This window comes from Haliaeetus albicilla, chromosome 21, assembly GCF_947461875.1.
Source record: "Haliaeetus albicilla chromosome 21, bHalAlb1.1, whole genome shotgun sequence".
NCBI classification, from domain to species: Eukaryota; Metazoa; Chordata; class Aves; order Accipitriformes; family Accipitridae; genus Haliaeetus; species Haliaeetus albicilla.
The window spans coordinates 19791067-19816304 of NC_091503.1; the positions used below are offsets into that span (position 1 = coordinate 19791067).

The window sequence follows — 25238 nt, forward strand, 5'->3', positions numbered from 1 at the left end:
TTTATTAGGTTTTTTAATGCTAATTCTGACTGGGAGAGAGTGGAGGGTAGGAATACTTTCTTCTTTTTTTAAAAATTCTGCTTCATCTACATGTATTTTTAGAGAATCTTGTGGTTTTTTAATGTGGCACCCTTATGCTCTTTCATCGTGTCTTACGTTGCTTTGTATTTTGAGGGAGCTAGTTTATTCTCCCAACAAATTTTGTTATTGATGCATTTATGTGGCTTTCTCTTTTTCCTTGAGTCCTAGTCTTTTTGTATTCTAGTGTTGCACTAAGTCAAAAGCCTTTTTGGAGGTCAGATGTATCACAACAATTTTGGCATCACTGCCGCTAAAAATAAGATTGCTCTTGGATGTGCAGGTACAGCTCCTGTTGGCTGCAGTAGAAGTTGGTCCTGTGCTGGAGTCAGGCTTGCAGAGTTCTGGTTTAGTAAGGAGTGGAGGAGGCCAGTGCAACAATAGAGATTTTCTGTGGCTATTGCCAGGGTGAATAGCTAACTGTGTAGAGAATAGGAAAAAATTTCATGGGAACATAAGTCCTGTCATACTGAGTTTATGTGGAAGGGAAAACATTTAAAGGTGTAATATTTTAATTGTCTATAATGCTTAAATGACTGACGTGGAAAAAACAGAAGCCTATTTTGTCTGCAGCTCTAACTTGAATTCATCCTTTAATTACTGAAGTCCAGACTGCAGGCAGGCTTATCTCGCGATTATTATTACTGTTTTAATCTTTCCTATATATATTTTCGGTGTTATTTTCACCAGTGAAATAAAACCAAGTTTCGTAGGCCCATGCATTCTTGGTAATTTTTCCTCTAATGATGATGGTTGGAGAAGTATTTGTTACATAATTCCCTTTTGTCTGTACTCTGTATTTTGGTAATCATTGTGAAGAAGCTTTTCAAAATGTGATCATTTTAAGTAAAAGAAAGGAATTGTTACAGCTATCATGATTTTGGGCAGCACTGCACACCCTCCTAAACTGAAGAGGCAACCCATGCCAGCGTTCCCAATTCTGCACAGTGCCTTACAGTTTTCGAAACATAAATGCACTGTTGTGTAACTGCAGCATCACCATAACCACAGATTCTCGGTCATATGCTCTTTCTGTTATTTTTTTTTTTTAACTGCATAGCCATTATTTCAATTTTTGATGAAAATGTAGTCTGGATATGTAATACAAAAAATTCAGTTTTCAGTAGAGAAGACTGCTCCTAATTTATTTAAAAATCACATCCAAGATTTTTAATATTTTATGTGTGAAGTAAGAATAGTATGTAATCTGGTTTGTGGGGTATCTGCGCTAAGCCATGTTAAGGGAAAATACTTCGAAGGGAGAGCCTTGTGAACGTCGCCTAATAAAAAAAGAATTCGGAACCCTTCCGTACCTTTTTCCTTGCTTCTAAATCATTTTCAAACGCTTCCAGCTCTCTGCCAAATAAGCACATGCTGTAACTGCATGTCATCAGATTACAACCTGCCGGGAAGATTTCTCTCTTTCTCGCACCCCTTTATTTAGCAGCGTGTGGTACCTTCCCAAATACATGCGTGCATTTCGGGTAGAGCCCAGCTGCTGGTAGCTTGTGTTCAGGTTCTGGAAAGGCGCTGAGTTGAAGTATCCATGTGTATGCCTCTGTGTGCGAGTGACCCATTGAAAACTGGCAGTCGCGGTATTACTGCTTTGAAAAAGCAGCCTTCTAGCATCGGTCTTTGTTCTACATCAATGAAGATGCACATCAGTGGGGCTGCTTGGTAACTGGAGCTTTCGCTTGACCAGTGCTGTGTTTCTTTTTACTTGCTTATTTCTTACTGCCATGTCATCTCCGGGAGCCACTGAGAATACTCAGAAGAATTCATGTAGGTGGAACTTTATTATCATCTTTATTATTTGTCAGCTTAATTTGCCAAGCTAATGTAACATGCAAAATGAAATTAAAGTTAGCTTAATTAATTTCCTCAGTTATCATCATTGCCTGATTTGTAAAGGGTGTGCTATCAATGAGAGGTTAATTATCAACTTGATTTAGCAAATTTGGAAGAAATAGTGACTTAATGTCTATTTTGTCAGGGCTTTTGTTTATTGCTTTGCTTTTGTCTGTCGCTTTGCAGTATTGTCAAGGTAATATTAATCAGCCTTAGTAAAAGAATACAAATACACAGATACCTTGTTAGCTAAAATGCAAGCAGACTTGTCTAAGGGTGGGGTGATACTAGAGGATGAGGGGAGACAGAGAATTATTATCTGAAGATAAAACCAAATATAAAAAAATAGAGCAGTGAATTCATTAGTATAGATGCAGTCATGCTAATTCTTAGTTTCCTTCAGATAAATAAAATAATAAATGCTTCATTTAAAAATATACTGGTTTATCAATTAATGTTATTTACATCGATACGAGCATCCTATGTCATATGAAACAATGTTCTTAATAATGCAGTTAATAACATTTTAATGCTGTTAATTTGTGGCTAATTATTTTTAGAACTGTGCATTAATTTAAATAGAAATAAGATGTGGATTTCTACTCTGTTTCTTTATATGTTCTTTTATATAACCACTGGAAGAGGTTTTTTTCTGTTACCATTCACAGGGATTTTTTTCAGTTGGTGTCCAGGACCAAAAGATAAGAGTAAATTGAACTACTATATTATTTTAATAACCTGTTGGAGCATGCCTTTATCAAGGCTCTACCTATGAGTTGTAGTTCTTACCACTAAATTTGATATTCATTGTTAAATAACAATGTAAAGTTGAATATTTTGTGTTAAACAATTCATTTGATATGGGAGAACTCTTTACATTTGTACTAATTAGAAATACTTCATTTATCAAAATAGTTGTTTTCCATAAATCTATGCAGAACAGTTGACTGTTCACTTAAAGATGGCAAAATTTACCCTCTGTTCTGCTAAATTTGGTGTGACCAGTTTGCACTCAGAATTGTCAGTTTTGCAAGCAATATATATACTACTGGTATAATCCATTTTGAATCCTTAACTACTTTCTACATATTGACAGAAGTTGTCTTTTTTTTTTTTCTTGTTGTTTCCTGAAATTGAAATGGAAGTACGGTGAGTTGGGGGCACAGCTGTGAATCTTTCTTTTTCTCCTTATTTGCAATCATATCCTGGACAGTAGAATAGCTATTTTGTGCATAGGGTGGGAGCCAACCTTGAAATTATACTTCTATAAAGATTAGAATATAGAATTGGAGAATATTTCAGAAATTTAAGCTTTAGCAATATCAGTCCTCCAGCTACTGCTGGCAAGAGGTAGCAGTAAGTAGAAGCTTTAGTATCAACTTTAATATTGGAAAGGTTAGCACCTCTAAGGTAACCAGGATCATTCTAATGTTTTTTTTTAAATCACATTTTCTTCTATAGCTTGGTGACAGAAATAAGTAATGCAAAACTAAAGATGGTTTATTATATTTTTATGATAATCTGTTTGCTCACCATCTACATAGGCTGAGGTTAATAAGAAATTAAGAAATACTCATTTACCTGCTTTTAAAAAGATTGCTTTTCTCTAACAAGATCAGATGTAATACTTTCTGGGGTGCTGAAAGACCAAATGCTGTAGGCTTTTGTGGCCTGTGACTGCACCTTGGTGCGAATGAATTTTTGAACAGTTTCATAATGACAGTATTCTTTCTTCTGGCATCCTGCTTCTATTTTATGATATGTTAGAAATGTAAGTGCAGACATTTCATCAGTTTGATTTGTAGCTGAATAAATGTACAGTAATAGATGATATGCTTTTTACATTTCTCGACATGGCACTATTTCTTTCTATAGTGGTGCTACAAATATGATACTATTCTGGTCCTTACAGTGTTCAGAAATAGTAGAATTGTTTTAAAAGCTGCAGTGGAAATAATTTCTTCTTTCTTTATAGCATGTCCTTACATAAATCTCAGTCCTGCCTTTCACAGTGGTGTGTTATTAAACTGCTTGTTCTGCTCAGGTTTTAATGGTGCAGATAGAGAGGGCGCATGGCCGAAGCATGCATGTGGGCATGTAAGAATTCTGAATGTTTCTCTACTCTTGCTCAGTAAATAGAACAAAAATGTGGATATTCTGGTAAATTATTCTGACTATTTTATTTACGAGTGTTATGTATGCTGTGTTAAATTGTATCAAGTCATTAGAGCTGAAACTGTACAAACATAATTCTTCAATATTGTAGCTAGTTTGGCATCCTTTTTGTGATTTATTTGTTTTTACTGAACAGGTGAAATAATATTCTTTTGGAAAATGGCATTGAATAATAAAAATAATGAAATACTTAAAATGTGAGCTATTTTAAAAATCAGTAAAACATTTCTGTATGTATGTAATATTTCTAAATTGCATATTTCTAATACAGTATGTGAGTTAAGGCCAAAAGATGTTAAGAGGCAGTTTTGACTAACTGAATGCATTGTTTCCTTTTTAATCACTCAGGTTACTCTATGGATTAAGGTGAAATGAAAATCTTGTGGAGATGTCACTCAGCCCTTTTTTCCTTTTGTGTAGAAGCCAGCTAATGCTATTTTGACATTGTATAAATGAGACTTGATCAAAATGTAGTTGGCTGTGTCTCCTTTTAAATCAAACAGAAATGGTGCCATTCCTAGGAATAAGTTTCTGACTTAATTAAATGATTATGTGGTCACTCCAGACCTCACACACCAATGTTTCCATTGGCTCAGGAGGGTTTTAACTTGGATCATAATCTTAAATCCTCATAGATTTATTATCTCTCCTCTGGTTATCGAACAGTAAAGTGAAAAACCCACACTTCACGGAGGAGACAACTGAAAATACATTGGGTGGTTTTCAGCATATCTTGTGTGTTCACGTGGGTAGGAAATGGAACTGGCAGTACTTGATAAGCTCAGGTTTTGTGGCTCACCAGTGATGTGGGAATTGCAGTTTTGCAGACCCAACTGTCCTAAACCTTAATCATAAGTGTAATATACTTTATTTTTTTTAAAGTCTGTTTAACCCTACAACGGAATTGCAAGGGTGGGCTTTTTACCTTTGTTTTAAACAGTACTAGTTAGTTGTCTGTGCAATTAATCTCATGTGCAGGGTAGCTTCTGGCACTTGCTGGAGAGCAGGGTCCTCAGGAAGGGCCTGCAGCTTCAGCTGCTGTCTCCACAAACCGACGTGACTGGAGGAAGTCAATCCACCTTAGAGGTTTAGGTGACATATGTATTTTCCCTTTTTGCTTGGTGGTACATATTTAGAGGGTTGTGCTACCGCTCATTTGGTATCTGGTTCTCATCACACCCAAACATGTTTTGGATGCAAAGCTGTTGGAAGGCTGGCAGAATAGAGAGCTAAGTCCTTGATTTTCAGCTTGCTTGGGGAATCATAACTGGTGTGAAGACTTCTGCTAGTTACAGGATGGGAAGAGGTCTGGCAGAGGTACTTCTCTCTCCCTCTCTTGCTCTGTCCCTACATAGAGTTCAGGGTGCTTTTGTACCACTGAAGATTTCTCCTGCATATTAGCAATTATTCAGTCTAATTGTCTTAAAATTCATGAAGTGAAAATGAATTTGGTATGTGGAAGAATTGCAGACTAACTCTGCAACAAAAGAGAAAACAGAAAAGGTTTTATCTAACACAGTCCAAGGAAAGAATGTATTTTAAGTCATATCTCATAGAAATTTAGAAACTTAGAGGATTTCGGAGACAAAAGAAATCCAATTATTTTAGAAAGAAAGGTGTAAAATGCAAGACAATGTCTAAACGTGTTTTTAATGCATTATTAAAAACATCATGAATGAATTTCAGCAAAGCCACTATTCTTACTGTATAGTCCTCTTTGCAGTCCTTGAAAGTCAAGATTTCAACTGAGGAGATAATCCTAATAAGATGACATTTTCATTTTAAGATAGTTTAAAAATAGATGCTTTCTGAATTGACATTGAGAGTACTATGGTAATTTTAACACGTATACTGCTGCTTTTTGAATGGAAGAAATAGTCCAGTATGCTTCTGTAAGCAAAGCATTCTTTAAGTATGATTCTTATGCTTAAGATACACATTATATATATGACTTTGTAATACTAGCCTTTGAGAAATACTTACTAGATCTAATTCAGTTTTGACTTGGACATTCTGTATTTTGTTCAGGCAGCAGCACAAGTATGAAGGTTAAGTGTTGAGAACAGGTGACTCTAACAGCAGTAAAACATGCAGCAAGTAATAATAATTTTATAGATTTTGTCCTCTGGTAGTTATTAGCAAGCCAAAAAGTTTTGTGAGTGACAGGTTATTGAGTGAAAATTATTTAGGAGGAAAACGATCTCTGTCATGAAGTTGCACTTGAGAAATGAACTGTTGAGATTAATTCAAGTGTGAACAGAGTAAATAACATCCGGGGATGGATCAATCATGAGATTTCCAGTTGACAGCTGCAAATGAGAAGAGGTGTTAGAGAAACAATTGAGTTATGAGAAGACACCTCATTTCACAAGATGCTAGGAGAGCTTGGCTTGCCTGATGGAGGGGGTGCAAGGAGATTCTACATGTAAACATGTTGAAGGAATTAGCATCAAGAAAAAGAGACAAATTCCTGAACAGCCAGTGTCTGCTGGGGTGGGGTGGTTTGGGGGTTTTATTTGGTAATAATTAGTATGCCTCCAGCTCATTGTTAATTGTTTTAAACTGTTCTAGTATTAATTCAGCAAAGAGGCTTTCTTAAATCCTATAAGCACTGAAAATACTGTCTGCCTATGTTGTGATACTGTTCAATCTTTTATTTTGTCTAGCTTCAGTTGTTTTCTGACAAATTACTGGGGAGGAGGAACATATGAGTAATTGAACAACTTCTACTGAAATCTGTTGGGCAGAAAAGTTTCTTTCATAAGCTGTTGGTTTTGTAAGTTTTTTGGAAACTGCTGCTTTTCTATCTACAGAGGGTGAGAATTAATAGCTCTGTGGTATAAATTTAGTCATTGATGACTAACCTGAAACTTTGTTATATAAATGTCAATTTTGCCATATTCCGTTAATTGGATCCTTGTTCCAGTGATGTCCTTACCCATCATTCTTAGTTGCTATTTTGATACAGAAGGCAATATGGCATCTGAGTGCTGGCAAAGGCTACTGTAAACAGTTCTATATAAAGCCACAAGATTGTATATAACCATTAACTTTGTTCAAAAGGACAAGTCTGAGAAAAATGTGGGAAAGCTTTTTGACTTTACCGTTGCCAGAAGACTGAACCACATCTTAAGTCCCAAACCCAATTTGGATTCCTTCATAGATGACAAATGCTCCAGGTATCACTTACTAACCTTAAAATGCACTGACCTCCAACTTAGTCTGCTCATTTCTGTGATGAGCATGTCCTTTCATATTCTAAGCATAGGGGACAGGATAATATTTAATAAAAATGTTTGGGTTTTTTTTCATTTCCCTTAAAACTTCCATTTTAAAACATCTCTGTTTGCTAGGAATGCCTATTTGCCATGAATAAATATATGCTGTTTTACCCTTGGTTTTCAGTTCCACGCAGTACATGATATTTTCTCAGTTTTACGTTTTACTAAGCTCTCTGGAAAGTGTTAGATAACTTGTGTAAACATGAAGTTTCTGTACAATGTAGCATTGTTTTTAAAGTGCCTTCCTTTTTTCTTTAAGTACAAGTTGCTGACTTCCCTCTGCGTTTGTAAATGGAGCGTTAGTGGACATCAGTGTGATCTCTTGTGTCATGACCTAAAAAGAAAATTTAAAAAGCTCTGTGCCCTCCCTTCCAGAGTCTTGGACAATTGCCAGAACTTTGCATTAAAGCCCACAAGCAGTGGTACTAGGACAGTTTTTGCCTTAAAAGATAGGTGGAGTTATATGCGGATCACCGAGCTAGCATCTCTAGTGGGATGGAGACAGATTTGCTCTGACACTATAATGCGCTTTGCAAGCTTCTATTTTAAGAATTCTTTGCACTGTGACTTTTTTAAGACTATATTGGACAAGTATTTTGTTTCTCTTAGGAGTCTTACACTTCAGGAGACTCCAAGTTCATAGCGGCATTGTTAAATTCTGCAAGTCAAAAAGCGCATATACCTAGAGGAGTATTTTTCATGACTGCTTCTAAACATAGCTCTTTTATATTTTTATAGTTATTGTTCTTTTGTACTGTTACCTCTTGGCTAGGTGCAATCCAGTCTGCATGACACCTGAGAAGTGATTTACTGCAGGACTTCCTATTTAATCGCTTTACAAAAATCTTGGAGTGATCTGAAAAAAATCTGAGTTTTGCATTCATCTTCACAATGAGTGTAGCAGGGGCAGTGAAAGTGCAAATGGCATGTCTGTGTGCTGCCTTATGCGATAAGCCTCGGCTCTGACCTCCAGATCTCGCCTTGAATGAGAAGGTAGCTCAGTTTCTGGGCTCTGACAGTTACTCTCCTAGCATTGAAACAAAGATATCATTGGTAATGACTGAGTAGTTGAGTAGCTTCTATTTTGGGAGGCAGGGAAGGGGTGGTATTCATTTCTAAATATATTGCTATATGTGCATGTTTATAAAATGCAATCTTTCTCAGGCTTTTTTTCTGATATTTTTTCCCCCCTAGGCTAAGTATCATCATTCAATTTACTATTTAGAAAGCATTAAACTAGTGTTAGAAGAAGCAGGTCCTCAGCCTTTAATAGCTGCTGATATGATTACGGTTTTCACTTTAAAAAATGGATTATAATAGCAGTCTGCAAGTGTATAATTTCTGACCTATTTTGAATGGCAAGTGGAAACTGCTACCTTGCAAACTTCTTCAGCAAAATGCAATTCAGTCTAGCCCTCTAATACTTACGGTGTTCATATCTGGAAATTATTTATAATACATTGAGTACAATGCATTTGTACTTAAGTGTGCACTTATACATCTATCTTTATTAAAACTTACTTAGGGGTTTTGCATCTATATAGAGATTTTAATATATAAAATTAATTCATAAAAATAAACTAATGACATATACACATATATATTTTATTTAAACCAGATTAATGTTGTAAAAAATCCCTTGTTCTGAATATATATAGACAAACTAGCATTTTAAAGGGAACCTATTAGATAGTTTGGATTTTTGAGTGAAAAAGAGAAACTAATTAATGCTTCATGAAAATCTATAATCTTGTATATATTTTATGGTTGGTTGTGAAGAACTTACTGCTTTCTTGAATAGTACAGCAAATTTACCAATTTTATTTTGAAAATATAGTTTTGATGTATTATCAAGTCTTAGTACCTTCTTCCTTCTGGACCAAAATTTCAGCACTTTATGGTTAGATTCATCTCTCTGTGATGCAGCTACTGTTTGATGTTGATACTGTATTTACGGTATATATAAACACATATATGTCAAGGGAACTTGTTTAATAAGTAAGGCATGCATGAAAAATAGTTTAAAAGGAATAATATCAGCAAGCGTGTTTCAAAATAGGAGGCTTTTTACCAAACATCTACAGTTCTGTAGAGCATGAAATGATAATGATGATGGTGCTTTGGTTCTTTATGCATGCTTCAGTTCTCATTAGCCTTGGATAGTCACTATTATAAACAGATTTGATAGTTTGTAAGAGAATTACAATAGGTTGAAGTTCAACACTTGCTGAACACCTTCTTGGTATAGCATTCATTCAGTCCTGGAGAGAAAATACTTGTACCAACAGAATAGGAATGCCCCACAGTATTTCTTGGTTGATTTCCACCCCCATCTCAAGCCTTGTTCATAATTTCTAGTATATTCAGGAACTGATACTGAGGGTGATGCATGTACCAGATGCTGTCCCTGGTGTGTTTGTCTTGGAAGACTTTGTGGTCATGATGTTCTTCACATTCCAAAGGTCTGTTATTAGCTAAGCCCGAGGACAGATCAGATCATTTCAGCGTTAGTCTTGCGAGGAATTTGTTCTTTAACTGCTCCTCGCTATCCCATCTTGCCTGTCTCATTTTTGTTTTAAAAGGCATTGCAAAGTCTAAGCATCAAATGTTTAGACCCCATAATATTGTTTGTAACCCACTTCCATCAAATTTAATCTTTTATTTAAAAAATAAATTTTGGTCTTTGTGACTATGAACAAAATTTTCCCTGTAGGAAGCCAGTGAAATTGAATGTGGTGTCATCTGTTGGAGTCTACAGCAGCAGCTAAGAGATGAGATACATTCTCTCTAAATCTCTGTTAAAAGCTTAAATCTTAAACTTCATAATTTTATTTCTGCGTTGGTATCAAATAAAAATACTGTTAGTTGCTCCAAAAAGGAGGCAATAAATCTCTGCCCATGGAAATTGGATGCTGTTGGGTCTGACAAAGCAGATGTATGATGACGGGAAGAAAGAGAAGGAAACAGGGCAGATATAATGGTGGCCTGAAGGCAATGTTTTCCCACTGTCATGCAGAATGTGTTGTCAACAAATAATTCATATTTAATAAAGGCCATATTGTGTTCTAATGATATCCTCCTCTGAAATTAGTGGATGTTCAGCTTTAGAGGCACATTATGCAAGCTTAGATACGAAAGTGAGGAAGAATTGGCCACTGAGTATGATCAGTACACCTCTGCTTACAGTGTATCTTAATGCTTTAAAAATCAGCAGTTCTACTTTCTTTTTCAGAATCAGTGCAGTTCTGTAAGGGCTCTTTGAATTATTACAGGTACGGGTGGCTGTACCTCTTGTAAAGGTATAGCATGTCATTTTCATTGCTATAGAAAATGACACCTCGTGCAGAGACGTGCTGTTTAGAGAAATAGAATAATAGTTAAGAAATTTAACTTTTTCAGAAATCAACTGCATGTTTACACTACACAGGAAATGTGCATGTGTTTTGTGAGGTTTAAAGTACTCATGACTAATTACAGCTAAAATAGTCTAAAGAATAAAATTAAAAATGAAATTAGTAGGGCCTTATACATATTCAGGAGATAAGGAAAAGATTATAAATTAAGTATTCTGTATTTTTAGTTGGCCTAAATATGAATGTTTTTAAGGTGAATACAAATGGCGGAAGCTGATTGATATAGGTGTCAGGGGAATTAATTCCTCATTTGATATGGTATTGCAGCACAGGCATAAATAAGTGTTTGCTGTTCCAAGATGTGGCAGGAGATGCTGAAGACTTGCATGGCATCCATGCGCTGGAAAAAAAGAAGGTGGGGGGAGAGGGCAAGGGAGACATTTCACATAGCTGCGTATGTTGAAAGGAATGATCTTACAGGAAGTGTATTTCACAGGTTTCAGAGTCCTAATTACACTGACTTCCCTCTTCAGTCAGCCCCCTTCCTTTTTCCCTTCCCCCTTGTAAGTGCTTTTATCAGCTTCCTGAATTTCTGGGTTTTATTCACTCCTCACTGTCACTTTGATGTCTATGCATCCTTTAGGTGGGTTTTCTTTGTTTGCTTGAATAAGATACTGTATCCTAGGTGTCATCTGTCAGTTCGTTTTTGCTATAGGCATAGGGTTTAGTCATTGATGGTCACGCAGGATGTGCTTTCTCATTCACTTGTAATTGTTCCTACAGTCTCTTGGTGTTTTTTGTCTGGCAGAGTAGCTTCAGTAGTGTGTATTTCTTTGGTAATGGCTGATTTTATTGCAGTGGCTTTTTGTCCTGCTTAGTATTGTTTTTCTCCTCACAACTTGTGTAACCTCTACCAGACTGGAGAAATCCAGAATAAAGGCTCATACCTTATTTATTAGCCCTGTTCGGCAATCTGAGTTGTCAGTTGCCCTTCCCCTCCGCCCCTGCCCCATCTTCATTTCTCTTGCTTTGTATCTCCTTTCCTTTCATATTTCTCTCTTGTTTAGCGCTCCACTGATGCATTAGTAACATCACACATCTGCTCCATCCTCTCCCTAGTTTGCTGCATGGGTGTCTCTCTTTTTGTTGTATTTGCATTGAGGTGTTGGGCTAAGCAACGGATAGACCTAGTAAGTTTTATACTGCTTTAGTGATAATGATTTATCCTAATAAGAAGCAGGTGTAAAACTGTGAACATCAAATAAGGAGAAAGTCTTAGCTGTTACACTCTTTTTATGAGGATACAGATGACCTGGTTAGTTATGTTAACCAGTGAAACTTGTCTAGCTGTATTTTTATCCCAATAAATTAATCTGTTAATCTCAATTAAATTAATCTATTAATCTAAAGGTATTAAGATCTTAGATCTTGCACACATGAGAAGAGCCCTGCTAGATTTTGCACAGTATCTTTAAACCAGCCTAATACAGTACTTGAAAAATTAATGTTGCAGTCATTTAAATCAGTTTTATTTGAACAGCAAACTTTAGAAATCAATTTATCAGTTACTGTAAGCTAAACCAATATGAGCACAGGTTACAATTACACTGTTATTTCATGCCTGATGCTGCCATTGATGAATTAATGGCTGAACTGAAAAAATATTTTTGAGTGAACATGGTTGCCATTATGGCTTTAGCTGGAGCTGACAATGTGGTGGCTGTTGGTTTTACACCTGATGTCAATTCTATGCCAGCTGCAAAAGGACAGATGATGGCTGATCCTCTTTAAAAAAAACAAACAAAACCGCCAGAAGGGTTTCTTCTTCAGAATTGTTTGGTCTAGAAGAATTATTTTTGTACCCAGCCACCAGTGCTTCCTTGGTGTGGCAGTGCCAATTTGATCTGGTACCATAAAATCAGGTTTATTGTTTGGGTGAGTGATGGCCTACCTTGACTTTGCCAACACTGATGCACTAGTTTAGTCCAGTTGTCTTTAAAGAATAAGCATGGTAAAACCTTGAATGACAGAGTAAAAATTCGAAAACTACTGATGTGACCTGGTAGCTTCCCTTCCTATTTGTAGCAAATATTTGGTACCATATGGAATACTGAAATGCTGGAAAATTTAAAGCATGAGACATTCCTTGGGGTTGAACAACAACAACAAAAAGTAAACCTAACCCCACACTATTCTGTCATAGTTTACAGACTGTAAGGAAAGAAGGAGTTTGGTTTTCTTCACATCTGCCTGTGTCATATGGGTTGCTCTTCAAGGCTTGTCCTTAAATGCTTTCAAAAAACCCAGACGTGTCAAAGTTGCAGAAACTGTTCTGAATTAGTAGTAAAATTATGGAAGTGCTTGGACACTATGTGTAAAGATGACCTTTATTCCACCTTCAATATTTGAAGTTGCAAGTTTGAACAATTTAGAAGAATTGTGCTAGAAGATGGCACACAGATAAGTCAGCAAGCCAGTGGGAGCAGATCATCTTTCAAGACTTTTTTTTTCCTCCAAATAGATTTATCTTAAATGTTTTTCAAGATCATCAAAAGAATTTTGTTCTTACAATTGAGTCCTTTAAAGACAGCTAGTGTTTTGCAAGTGGGAAGGTTTGTCTGGGCTACTTTTTTTGTTAAGATCTGTTATTTCTGAGCTATAGACCATTTATTATTCCATAAAAAATAAAATAAATATGCAAGTGGAATGGTTTTGAGTATATGAAAACTAGATGCATGGAAGAAAGCTTAAAATGTTTAATTAAAAATGTAAAACTCGATCTCCTTTCTTTAGAACTGACATACTGAAAATTGCCTTACCTCTGGATCACAATCTATGTCCTAACTAAACCGTTCTTCTCTTTCACATAAGCCATTTTGTTTAAAAATTAAAATGTTCAGTGGAAAAAAACACACTGATGTTTATTTCTACACTTATAAGATGCCCTGTTTCTTGTTATATAATGCCTTTCCGTAATAGAAAATGAGGAATTTTAACTGTGAAAATACAGTCATGTATTCTTAAAATGTTGCGCTATGTTCAGCCACATTGTTCTGTTTGAAATGCAGTACGATTTTTTGTTTTGGTTGTCTTCCTTTTATTGTGCCTGTATAATCATTACTGTCCATTTGGCTGAATTCAAAAGCAACCCATTAAATGAACAACACTTTTTTAAGAGAATATTAGAATGTACTTTGAAGAGATCTGTCTTACAGTATTATAAAAAGTCTGGAAAAGACATGCCATTGCTAATGTTGCAAATTAGCTCTACCAGTAAATAGCACTGCTATGTGTTCACTTTTTAAAAAGAATGTGGCATCTTTTTTTGCATTTGAGAATAAATAGGGATTTTTAAAATAAGCTAGTCTGTCATAACTGATACTCTTTGTGTAATGAATATGCAGGACTGCTTGTATTTTAAAATTCCTGAGCTGGTAATGCATCCTAATAGCTGTCTGTTAGCAAATTAGTCCCCTCTCATATTACTTTGTAGAAACTGTTTGGATGCTCCTGGATGCTGGTTTGTTAGAGTGAAGGGTACTTCAGATCTCATTTTTCTAATCATATCAAACAAAAGTGTTTAGTCGCCACTGGGATTTCTAAAGATAGTCTGTAGTGTGATTCATTTTGGGACATTAACTGAACAGGGTTGAACTGGACTGGATTTGTAATCTGATGGGTCCTTTTCATTCTTAGAAGTTAAGAAGAAATAAAACCAGCAGTAATAGGATGAATGAATAGCAGGTTTTTGCTTGTATTGGAGAAGTTGTTTTGACAGAAATGAAAGAGGAAATAGACTAAGTTGTCAAGAAAAAAAAAATACTTCAAGTATTCTGTGTGTGCTATTGATATAATGATTGGCTTATGGTCTTTTTAAAATATTACTGCATATGAAATTTTGACATTGTAGACAAACTAGGCTTCTGCGTGAGGAAGAGAGTGATTTTGCTGGTGGTACTGCAGTTCTGACTACTTGAACATTTAGGTTTAATTTGTAGAATTTTTCCCCTGTTACACTTAGCTTATAATATAAAGAAATTGCAAAAAAACCCCAATGCTTTCTCCTATTTATTCCTTTTGTAGTTAATCCCTGATCCTTTCATATTGATTGAGCCCACTCCAAACAGGTAGACATGCATGTTTTAGTATAAGTATCTTTGGACGCAGAATCTGTTTTTGTTGAAATAAGGGATATATTTGTTGCTTTTTTAAAGTGTGAAATTTAGGCTCTGTTAAAAGCCCTGTTTAAGTTTTAGTAACCAGGCCCTAATGTTCTTAACACTAACAGAAAACCATTGGTGATAACCAAGAAATAGATCTTGCAGTTGATTGCAGTAATGCTCACAGGCTTTGTGCTTTCAGAACTTTAGTTTGATGACTGATTCAGATGAGAGGGAACTGATGATTTGGAATGGTTTCCAACATGAAATACTTCAAGTTTAATTTGAATTTGCAAAATGGTCTCCTTTACTATTGAATAAAAATGTTTTAAGAGTTCTGATAGACACTGAAGTTTCATCATTGTACAGTGTTGTTTGCCACACATTTGTAAAGCACATCTGCTATCAAATGTGGTTTACATAATGCATACTGAATGCCTTACCATGTGGAAGAGATGTGAAAAAATCAAATTCTTTCAACTGGTTGCATGATTTTTTTTTGTGAAAGGTAGGGTTTTTTTCTTTTCTGTTTCTGATTGAGCAATCATTGCTTATGTTAATGTAAGACTTGTATTAAAGTATGTCTTAAAAAAAACCCCAAACCCTATTCAAGTCTAAAATATGTCACTGTCCATGTAAGGTAAATCAGATTAGACTGAACCATACTGAGACTATGAATCCGCAGCTCATTCCTTTTGGCTCTGAAGCCTGTAGGAGACTTTGGCAGGCTCTACCTCTCCCTCTGGAGAGGGAGCTATAAATTGCATGTTCAGATCCTAAAACTGGTTATTCTGAAAACAATATATGGAGTAAACCACTCGTTTTGTTTTAGTTAGTAGGAAAGAAGACAATAATTTGCTCACCTTCCGTTTTTTGAAGCAAGATTTAGTTAAGCACTGAATGGGATTGTTCTGCTAGCCTGTGTATCTGAAGATGGTTATAGTTTGGGTGAAGAATAGTTTCACCAAAGCATGAGTCCGATGCTCGGTGTTATTCTTAAGGACAAGTAAAAGCTGATACCTGCGAACGGATTTGCCATGTTGTAGAACTCGTATTTTCAACGTGTGCACAATGTCTTGTGACTGCAAAACAGTATCTCATTATTTATTTATGTATCTATGCATGCACATAATTTGATCTAGAAGGCAAATACCTCAGAGTTGTGCAAAGGTTAAGATTAGCACTATTCTGGTAGTAGCAGAAGCCATTTGCCTGTCTTTGAGAGCCTCCCAGTTCCAAAGCAAAGGTGGTTATCTTTTTGGAATGGAAAATAGTAATTAAATTGTTCAATAGATCAGTTTGTACTCGGATGATGGGATGTTATTAATCTTATTTGAGACAGTTTTATGGACTTTTGCAAACCTGACTAGAATACTGCAATGCCATCATTTCTATTTTAAATACTTTGGTTTTAGATTTGCTATTGATTAGTTTTTCCATTTGAAAATGAGTATTTTTGATGTGGGACAGAAAAAAACAGTAATTGGAGAGTGTATGCTTTAAAAACAACTTTTCATGGCAGTAGACTAGTGCTGAGTCATTTGAACTGTTTTCAAGTACGATTTCTGTAATAGGTGGGATTTTTCTATAGTGTGTGGCTAGATTTTAAAGCCCGGTTGTCTTCACAAATAAACCTGTATGTACTGAAGATACGTGTGACTTTATAAGGTTTATTTACATTGAAAATACATACTTGCAGCTTACTAACAGAATTATTGTTCTTACAATAACCATAAATGGCGGATTCATAGGAAGGCAGTAAACAAGCATGTGAGCTCAGATGCTTGCCATTTTGTTTATTTTTTACTTGCTTTCTGCGCTAGGGAGGTTCAGCTTAATGTTATCCTTCCCTTGTCACCTTTTCTTCACTTTCAGTTGGATAGAAATCCAACTAAAGGAGGAATGGGGGAGTTTGAAGACCCCCCTTCCTAACAGAGCCTGTCCTGGTGCAAGTTGAGGAGGGTTTGTGGTACTCGCATCCCACTGATCATGTTGCTAAATTCTGTCTTCTAGAAAGACAGGGGTTTTTGTCACTGAGTGTTCTTGGGACCTTAAATGAAATTGAACTGGGAAACTGGAAAATGGTGGATTATAGATTTGTTAACCCAGAAGTAGTCAGTTATGGGCTTGGAGGAGAGAATTCCCCCGCCTAAAGCTTTTGCTGGTAACATTACCATAGTTTGCAAGACATGCACTTGCACATCTGAAGGTAGGAAAATACTGAAGCAAATGTGGAAAAAAACCCCTGATGTGCTGTGGAACAGTATATCTGTGATGATTTTGTCTATAGTTAAAACCAATTAAAACAATTCTAAAATTGTTCATGATTACCACATTTGCAGGCATGAAAATTTGTCTGCTCTTAATTTAAAAAATTCAAGTAGGCAGATACACTCAGGTTTCAGCATTTTTTTTAATGAGAAACAAAATGGCCAAAAGCATTCTTACTGTTTCTGAACCACAGCAGATGTAGTTCTAAAAAGAGAGTCTGTTATGCTGCTGTGGACCACCTTGCAGATGAGTCCTCAGCCTGGTGTATTTTTAAGCTTGCAGAGAGTAGAGAAAGGTGAAAATAATCTAAGGAATATACTGTGCCATATAGCTGCTATGTAGGATGTTCTCTTTGTTCTGTTGCAAAAAAGTAGAGTTGGACAAGGCAGGATTTAAGCTTTTATATATAACTTCGGATGCTCCAGGCTTGTCTGAACCCCTAAATTAATTACAATGTGAGCCATATTAACTGTTTAAAAACTCAAACCCAAACTGGGTGCAGTCTGTCCATAGCTCGGGTGTATTCTCATCTGCAGTAGCAAGCTACTGGTCTGCCTTAGAAAGGTCTTGCCTACTTTACAAGGCTTTAGGAGAGAGCTGAAGAACACTGTGAAAGTAAAATAAATGTAAATGCAATAACCCTTTGTTTAACTGACCTAAAAGATCCTAATTCTGTCAAGCTCTAATATTCTTTTCACACACTGTGAGACATATGACTATAAAGTTTGTGATTTTTTTTATTTTTTTTTTTTTTTTTTTAATCCTAGATGTATTTACATTTTTAGAACCCGAGTCATGCGTTTGCTGTTTGGTGGAGCATATTTTTAGTATCTCTTAATTATGATGGTTTCCTGGTAGCCAGATAAAGTTTGGAGTTACGTGGAAACCTTTTCCCAAGCTGTGTTTCCTGTCGCGTTGGTCGGAAGCTGCTTCTTCCTCCAGGTGCTGCTTTAGTAACTGGAATCTTGGCATACACAGGCAGTTATTTTCAGTGGTTTATTCTGATATTTATTTAGACTTATCCTGTATTTTTCAAGGATCTCAAGTAAGCAATTTGTTTGTTTAGAGGGAATTTCCAAGGTAAGCCAACTTGATGAAAATGCTTATTGGGCAACTTATTTCTCTGCACTGGCTTTGCTTTTCCTCTTGACTAGATTATTTCTGGACTATTTAGAGTTTTCATATTCTGATGCAATCTATAAAAACACTAGTTAGAAAATTATTAAGGAATACATACAGTCATTTTTAGTGACTGATTTTTTAAATGAAGAAATATTTTGATAAAAAGTAATTCTGATAATTTTAGTAAAATATCTCTTCATGAAAATGCAGGCTTTAGAGAGTTGTCAGACAATAAATCTCATTTGGAACAATGCATATTTTTTCCAACAGAGATGATCTTTCTGTCACCGAAGTCCAGTGAAATCCTGACTTCATGTTCTAGTGAATCAGGATTTCAATTTTTTTAATTGTAATTATTTGAATATAGTTTTGGAAAAGTGTTTTTCTTTTACTTTGTAAAGAGACTGTTCAATCAGAGTTTAAAAGCAATTAAATCTTGTAGTTTTCACCCGATTTCTTTTCATTCCTATTTGAAAGAAAGACTGCGTGTACCTAATTCCCATATCTTATAAATTTTTTTCGAGTTTTGCCAACAGTCTCTCCCCACTTCTCAGCAAAGTGTAGTGCAAGAGTGCTCTGAACTTCATCCCTCATATTATCAAAGTGTATTCTAAATTCTGTCAAGAATAATTTAAACATTTTTGAGAAAAACTGCATTCTTTGAAGCGCTCCCTGGCGTCTTGTCTTGCTTTGATATTTTTACTTAAAAGGGTATATAATGAGGCAGTTGCAAGTATAAGTTATTAAGTCATAATGCACTTGAAAAGTTACTTGGCTGTCTGTCTTCCGTTGTCTGGTTTTATGTTTTTATCGTTCTGATTTTTGAAGACTTTCAGTTGTTTAGTGAATAGCCAGCTTATTAATAGGTTTTGACAGTCTCACACAATATTCTTGTAGCCAAATTACGATGTTACAGCCCGGATGGATGGGCAACAAGACGGGTGAATAACTGGTTGGCTTAGAGGGTAGCAGTTCATGGGTCATACTCTACCTGGAGGCTGGTAACAAGCAGCAGACTGGTTTTTCCCTAGAGGAGGTGATGGAGGGCACTCTCACCGAGTTTGCTGATGACACCAAACTGGGGGGGCCCCTGCAGGGAGACGGGCCGGGGACTGACCGACGGATGGACGGACGGACCGGGGAGCAGCAGCTCTGCAGCAAGGCCCTGGGGGTGTGGGGGGGCAGCCAGCTGGGCAGGAGCCAGCAGCACGCCTGGCAGCGGCGGGGGGGGCACGTCCTGGGCTGTAGGAATGAGAGCACGACCGGGAGATCAAGGGACGGGATTGTCCTCCCCTACTCGGCATCTTTACCTGCTGTGTCCAGTTTCAGACCCCCCGGTACAGGAGGAACATCAAAAAACCTGGAGTGAGTTCAGTGAATGGCAGCTTGAGACTAATATCTTCAGTGAAAGCAAAAATCCCTGAGAAGAATACTTGCATACATCTTATGGTCTGGTTGAATGAGTCTACAAGAACCGGATGAGCTGTAGAGGGGGAGAAAAAGGGCATTTAGTCTAAGCTCCAGTTTTTGTGTTGCTCTATGTCTTTCCCTCTTTACAACAGATACATTTATGGATTCTAGTTCACAGGAGAACTATAAAGCAACATAATAAATTGAAGTAAACCGATTGTGTAACAGTATGAAAGTACCAAAAAGCCATCCATTTGGACAACTTGACATCTTTCACTTTCACGTTAGGTCTAGGGGATGTGTTAGCAACCTAAACAACCAGGGTTTTCAGTTGCTGATTTTTTTTTTTTTTTGGTAGTCATTCTTCTAATTCGTTTTATTTGTAGCCATACGTTATTCAGGAAATCTGTTGTGCATAACTAGAAAATGTTTTAGATTAAAGTATGAAACGGTCACTTAGCTTATTGGTTGGATAGAAATTTTAGCTATTACGTCAGAATTTTAATTTGTAGGAAGTGTAAGTCAGGCATACGCATGATATCAGAAAATGGTGTCCTTTATACTTGAGGTATATGGTTGTAAGCTATTGTGATTTCTTCCTTTGGAGTTTGGATTCTTCTAGTATCTCGTTCACTTAAGATACGGGGTGGAGGTTTTCCCAGAAATAAAGTTCATTTGCAAATAAAAATATTTTATAAAGTCAATAAGAAATAATCTATCTTGCAGTCCTGGCTTTAATAAATTAAGCTTGTAATAGGAATACAGTGTCTGGTTAGCACAGCTTCTGGCTGCAGACAGATACCAGAAATGTAAATGAAGGTGTGAAAACATGGAAGTTGTACCAAATAATAATATTGTATTCCTAGTCTTGTCTTGATTTATAAGTCTTTGCCCTATTTGCATAGCTATATCGTGATTCCGCCCCCCCCCCCCCCCCTCGAAAAAAAGGCTAAGGAGGGGAACGCCTATAGGGAAAATGAATGCATTAAGGACTATACTCTGGGCACTGAATTCCCCCCCCGCCCCCGACCTTTAAGAGCACAGGGCAGTCCTTTTAATGACTGGAATTAGCTGATACAGCTTTCCAGGTCCCATTAGCTGATATAGGCAGGATCCATAGGGGCAGAAGCAGATGATGGCTATAGCTTTTTTCCTGCTGAGGTGTTTGGAGGAGTTGTCCCCTGAAACCTCCTGATAAATCCTCACCCGACTAGAGGAGGCGAGGGCAGTGTAGCATCTCAGTAGGGGTGTGCAGGTACCCAGAGGTCACTTCAGACTGGGGTGACTGGTTCCAGGGTAGAACTGACTTCCATGCTTCAACACCTGCATAGCTGGGTATTGCACAGCGGCTGCGATGAGCAGCTTGTAACAGGTCAAAACGTAGGCAGCTCGTGAGGAGGAGCGCAAGGCCAGGGAGAGCGCGTTGTTGAGCAGTGTTGGAGAAAATGAGGTTTTGTAGTCAGTGGAAGTTTTGTGGACGAGTGCTGCCTCTTTGCCTGGGCTGAGGAGGAGGCAGGCTGTAAGCTGTGCCGTGCCTGCGAGGGAGGTGAGCTGTGGGTTGGTCATGGGGCTGTACATCAGCACTTGAGTTTCCAGTTTTTAAGAAATGTTTTGCCTCCTTTTAGTTCTATTCTCTTAAAAGTCAGAGCTGGTGTAGAATTGAAGTCGCCTTGTATTTGGGTTATCATGGCAAATCCTGTAAGCCTGCATCTAATTGTGAATTAGCATTTTCTCTGTAGTCTGGTTTTCTTTCTGTGCATAGCAGTGTGATTAAGAAATAGGTGCAGTTACTAACTCAAAGGTACAATGTTATGGTGAAAGGAAAAATGCAATAGTATTTTAAGTGTGTCAGGTCTCAGTGATGTCTGTAAGAATTTGTATGTGGACATGAACTGCATATGAGGGTATATGGATGACACTTTTTCTTACAACTGCTTTGGTTCTGGCTCTATTCAGCGTTTTATAAACATGTGAAACTACACTTGGATTATGGAAAACATAATTCAGAATAGCTTTGTAAAAGAAACAATACACCTATTTTTTTGGTTTTTTTCAGGTTTGACTGTTAGCTTCATCTAGCCATCCTTAGCATTTCTGACAACAAACAGAAACCCCATATGTAGCAGTTTGGTTTTGCTTAGCCAAGCAACTTTTATTATACGTGGCAGAGCATGAAATCATGCAGCAAGGTTCTTGATGTTAATTCTCTGTAACTGACTTTGGAGAACAAGCCTATGACAACTCTTCAGCTACAGTATTTTGAGTTTCTTTGGAATAAGTCAGCACAGCAGGCAGCTGTTACCATTTAGCTTTGGCCAGTGATGATTTCAACAGTTAACAGGACATTTTAGGCAAAATGAAAAAAACAGAGGGTGCAGTACTAAGAAAAAACTTGTATCAGTCTCATATGTTCTTTGGATACTGCCTCTGTTCTGGGGTTAAAAATATCCTGAAGTACCAATATAGAGTGCAAAACTGTCAGAATATATTATGAGGAAGACAGGAAATTTCTGTTGTCAGTGAGAGCCGCTGGCTTTTATTATTACAATTGAATAGCATTTCTGCATCATACACAATGTTATTAATAACTGCTCATCATTCAGGACTGTAGTAAAGGAGTTGCTCCAAGGAACATAGCGTCATTGTACACCACAGTGTAATTGGTAATTAAGATGTGTTGACTTAGAGGAAAATGCTTTCCTTATTATACACTGACGTTTTACTTCTGAAATCTGCTTTAAGAAAAAGATTTCAGCTTATTTACTGATGTCTTAATATTTGGTGTGTCAGTCCAGTTTTGTGGCTCCTTTTGCAACTATCGCAGCTCAGTTGCTTGTATATATGATCTCTGACCTTGATGCAGGCAACAGAGTGAATTACTGCTCTCTGATGTTTTTGCCTGGATTAATAAAACATTTGGATAATAATCTCCATAATCGTAAATGCTTTTAATGAATTTCCTTATTGTAAAATATCATTAACATAACATTTTCCCTGGAAGACTGACATGGTGCTTGTCCTAGAAAACCTTATGCTCTTTCAGCATTTATCCGTATGGATGCCATATTCTAGCTGTGTCTGTCTGGTGTGTGAAAGCTTGGACATTTTTTACCAAGCAGTATTTGTTGGAGCTTCCCTTAATGGGTAGAACAGCCCAGACCAGCAGCTCTTCTCGCCACCCCCATCCTTTCCATCAGCAGCTCAGCTAGCAAATTCTTTTTTCTATTGTAAGCAGAGAGCTCGTGAGACTGGTTTAGAAAAATGAACAGAACTATGAGAGGAAGGGCTTCAGTTTATATATTCCTCCTAAAAAGCATTTTTTTTCTAAAGCATGTTCTAATTGTGGTCTGGCTAGAGTTAGTACTTCAATAGCTACCACATCTTTTTATTCTAGAAAATGTTATTCTTCACTAAACAGCATGATTCGTTTCTTTGTACATCCTCCGGCCAGTCAGTGACTCGTGTAGAGCAGAACGGGAGGGAAGGAGTTCTTCTAATGATATTCAGTCTAATACTTCTTTCACTGTAGGAGGAAAGAGGAACTGCTAGAGACCCAGCACAGACACCTATAAGCAAATTTTGGTTGTCACTGTATGTCTGTGCAAGATATACAAGCTGGTCCTTTCTGCTTGGTCTTGTATCAATAACTCATGGCAGTTGGCTCTGCTTTTTTTGGTGTCAGTATCATCACCGTCTTCTAGCACATTCTTTGCTGCTGTATATAGAAAAGACCCTGTATATTGATATTAATGACTGTGTGGTGTTGTCATTGAAAACAGTACTGTTTACCTACCTCCTGTTGACTCAGGCTGCCTTCACAGTTTCTGTGGATACATACCTGCACTACATGTAGGATATTCTTCAAAGGATTTTTCTAGTCTGTCTGGAAGCTGACAAAACCAGAATCTCACACGCATGTGCATGCACACACATATGTATGTATGTGTATTTACATATAAGCATACATACATATATATCTATCCACTTGTATTGTGGTGGAAATGTGCTGCAACATTCAAATTAAAAGTATTACTTTTGTGTGTATTAGTACATATGATAGCAGAAGCATCATTATCTGATAGCTTTTTTGGCCGAATTATGAGATGCTGGTTATTGATGGACCGTGCATTGAGGTGTTGCCGTTTACACAGTTGAAGAAATCTGCATCTTGCCTCAAGATAAATAGTTATGACATCACTTTAATTTGAAGGTTATGCTGCCTAATATAGTATTCTCTCATTTTTAAAATATAGTTGCAAAGCAAAGAAGCCTTCTTTTATAACAGCCTGTGTTAACAGTCTGTCGTAACAGTCTGTCAGTATTGAACTGGTTCACTAGCTTTTAAATTCTGAGAGTCAGGGGATATACATGCAATATTTTATTTGTTTGTTTGTTTTATGCTCAGCTGAGCTAGATGCTGAACATGCACAGAAGGTTTTGGATATGGAGCACACCCAGCAGATGAAGCTAAAGGAACGTCAGAAGTTCTTTGAAGAAGCCTTCCAGCAGGACATGGAGCAATACCTTTCTACAGGATACTTGCAGATAGCAGAGAGGCGAGGCAAGTTTTAAAATACCTTCTGTGTAATCCACAAACTCACAACTTGGAGAACATTGTTGAGGGGTCAGTGTCAGCAGCGGTTTTAATGCTTACAGAGGAAGCATTGCAGTGTCTAAATTCTTCCTCTAAATTATCCCAAACTTTAGGTTCCAGGGGAACTAGACACCTTAGAAAATCAGTCAGACTCTCTGCTCATTGTATGAGGAAATGCAAAGCACTGAAGTACATCTGAAACAGCACTTTTCTCTGCAGCTGAAGAGTGCATCCATATCTATACAGATACGGATGGAGGTGGCCGCTTCTGTCCACTGGAGTTTCAAAGCCTGGGATTCTTACCTGGCAGGAGGTGCCTCAGAAAAATTTAAAAAGAGCAGATGAAAGCTCAGTGTTGTATTTCAAAACAGTTCCCAGGTGGTAGCTATTTCCACTGTCTATGTAACATACAGAGTATGTGATTAGGACATAGGAGATCAGATTAAGCTCTCTCCTTGTTACAAGATGACTCAAGTCTGGCATCTCTTGACTGGTTAAAGCACAAGAATGCCATAGACTGCAGACACTTCTGGGTGGGAGGTATCCATCTGTTGGACGAAAATGCAGGGATTGTAGGACCAGAAAGCAAGCAAGCGGGAGATTACATTGCTCATGTGGCAGGAAAAAATGTAGAGATTCTGTCCCAGCTCCAAGACCAGTTCTGCTCTCCTTCGTAATGTTGGAGCAGGGAATACAATCCAAGATTGCCATTTCTCTGCATGAGTGCTATAAACATTCATCTGCAAGATGCTCTAGATTGGTTGCTAGGACAGGCTTCGGTGAAGTAGGATATGTAAGTCTAAGTTCCCCTGGTCTAGGAAGGAATTGAGTTTGAGTCTCCTGCTTTCTGTGTGTGTATATATATATATACATATATATATAGTCCACTTAGACTAAAAGTGGGCATTGTCACTGGCTAGTCCTGGATGTACGGCTCTGTTAGAGG

General features: G+C 37.1%; 1 protein-coding gene across 2 annotated transcripts in view; it reads left to right on the forward strand.

Annotated features, from left to right (window-relative positions):
• Positions 1-25238, forward strand: part of DTNBP1 (dystrobrevin binding protein 1) — a 69987-nt gene that overhangs the window by 39288 nt on the left and 5461 nt on the right. For both annotated transcript variants that reach the window (XM_069809168.1, XM_069809169.1), the window contains one exon: positions 24104-24259. In XM_069809168.1, coding sequence (XP_069665269.1) covers positions 24104-24259 — 156 coding nt within the window. The remainder of the gene's footprint in view (positions 1-24103; positions 24260-25238) is intronic.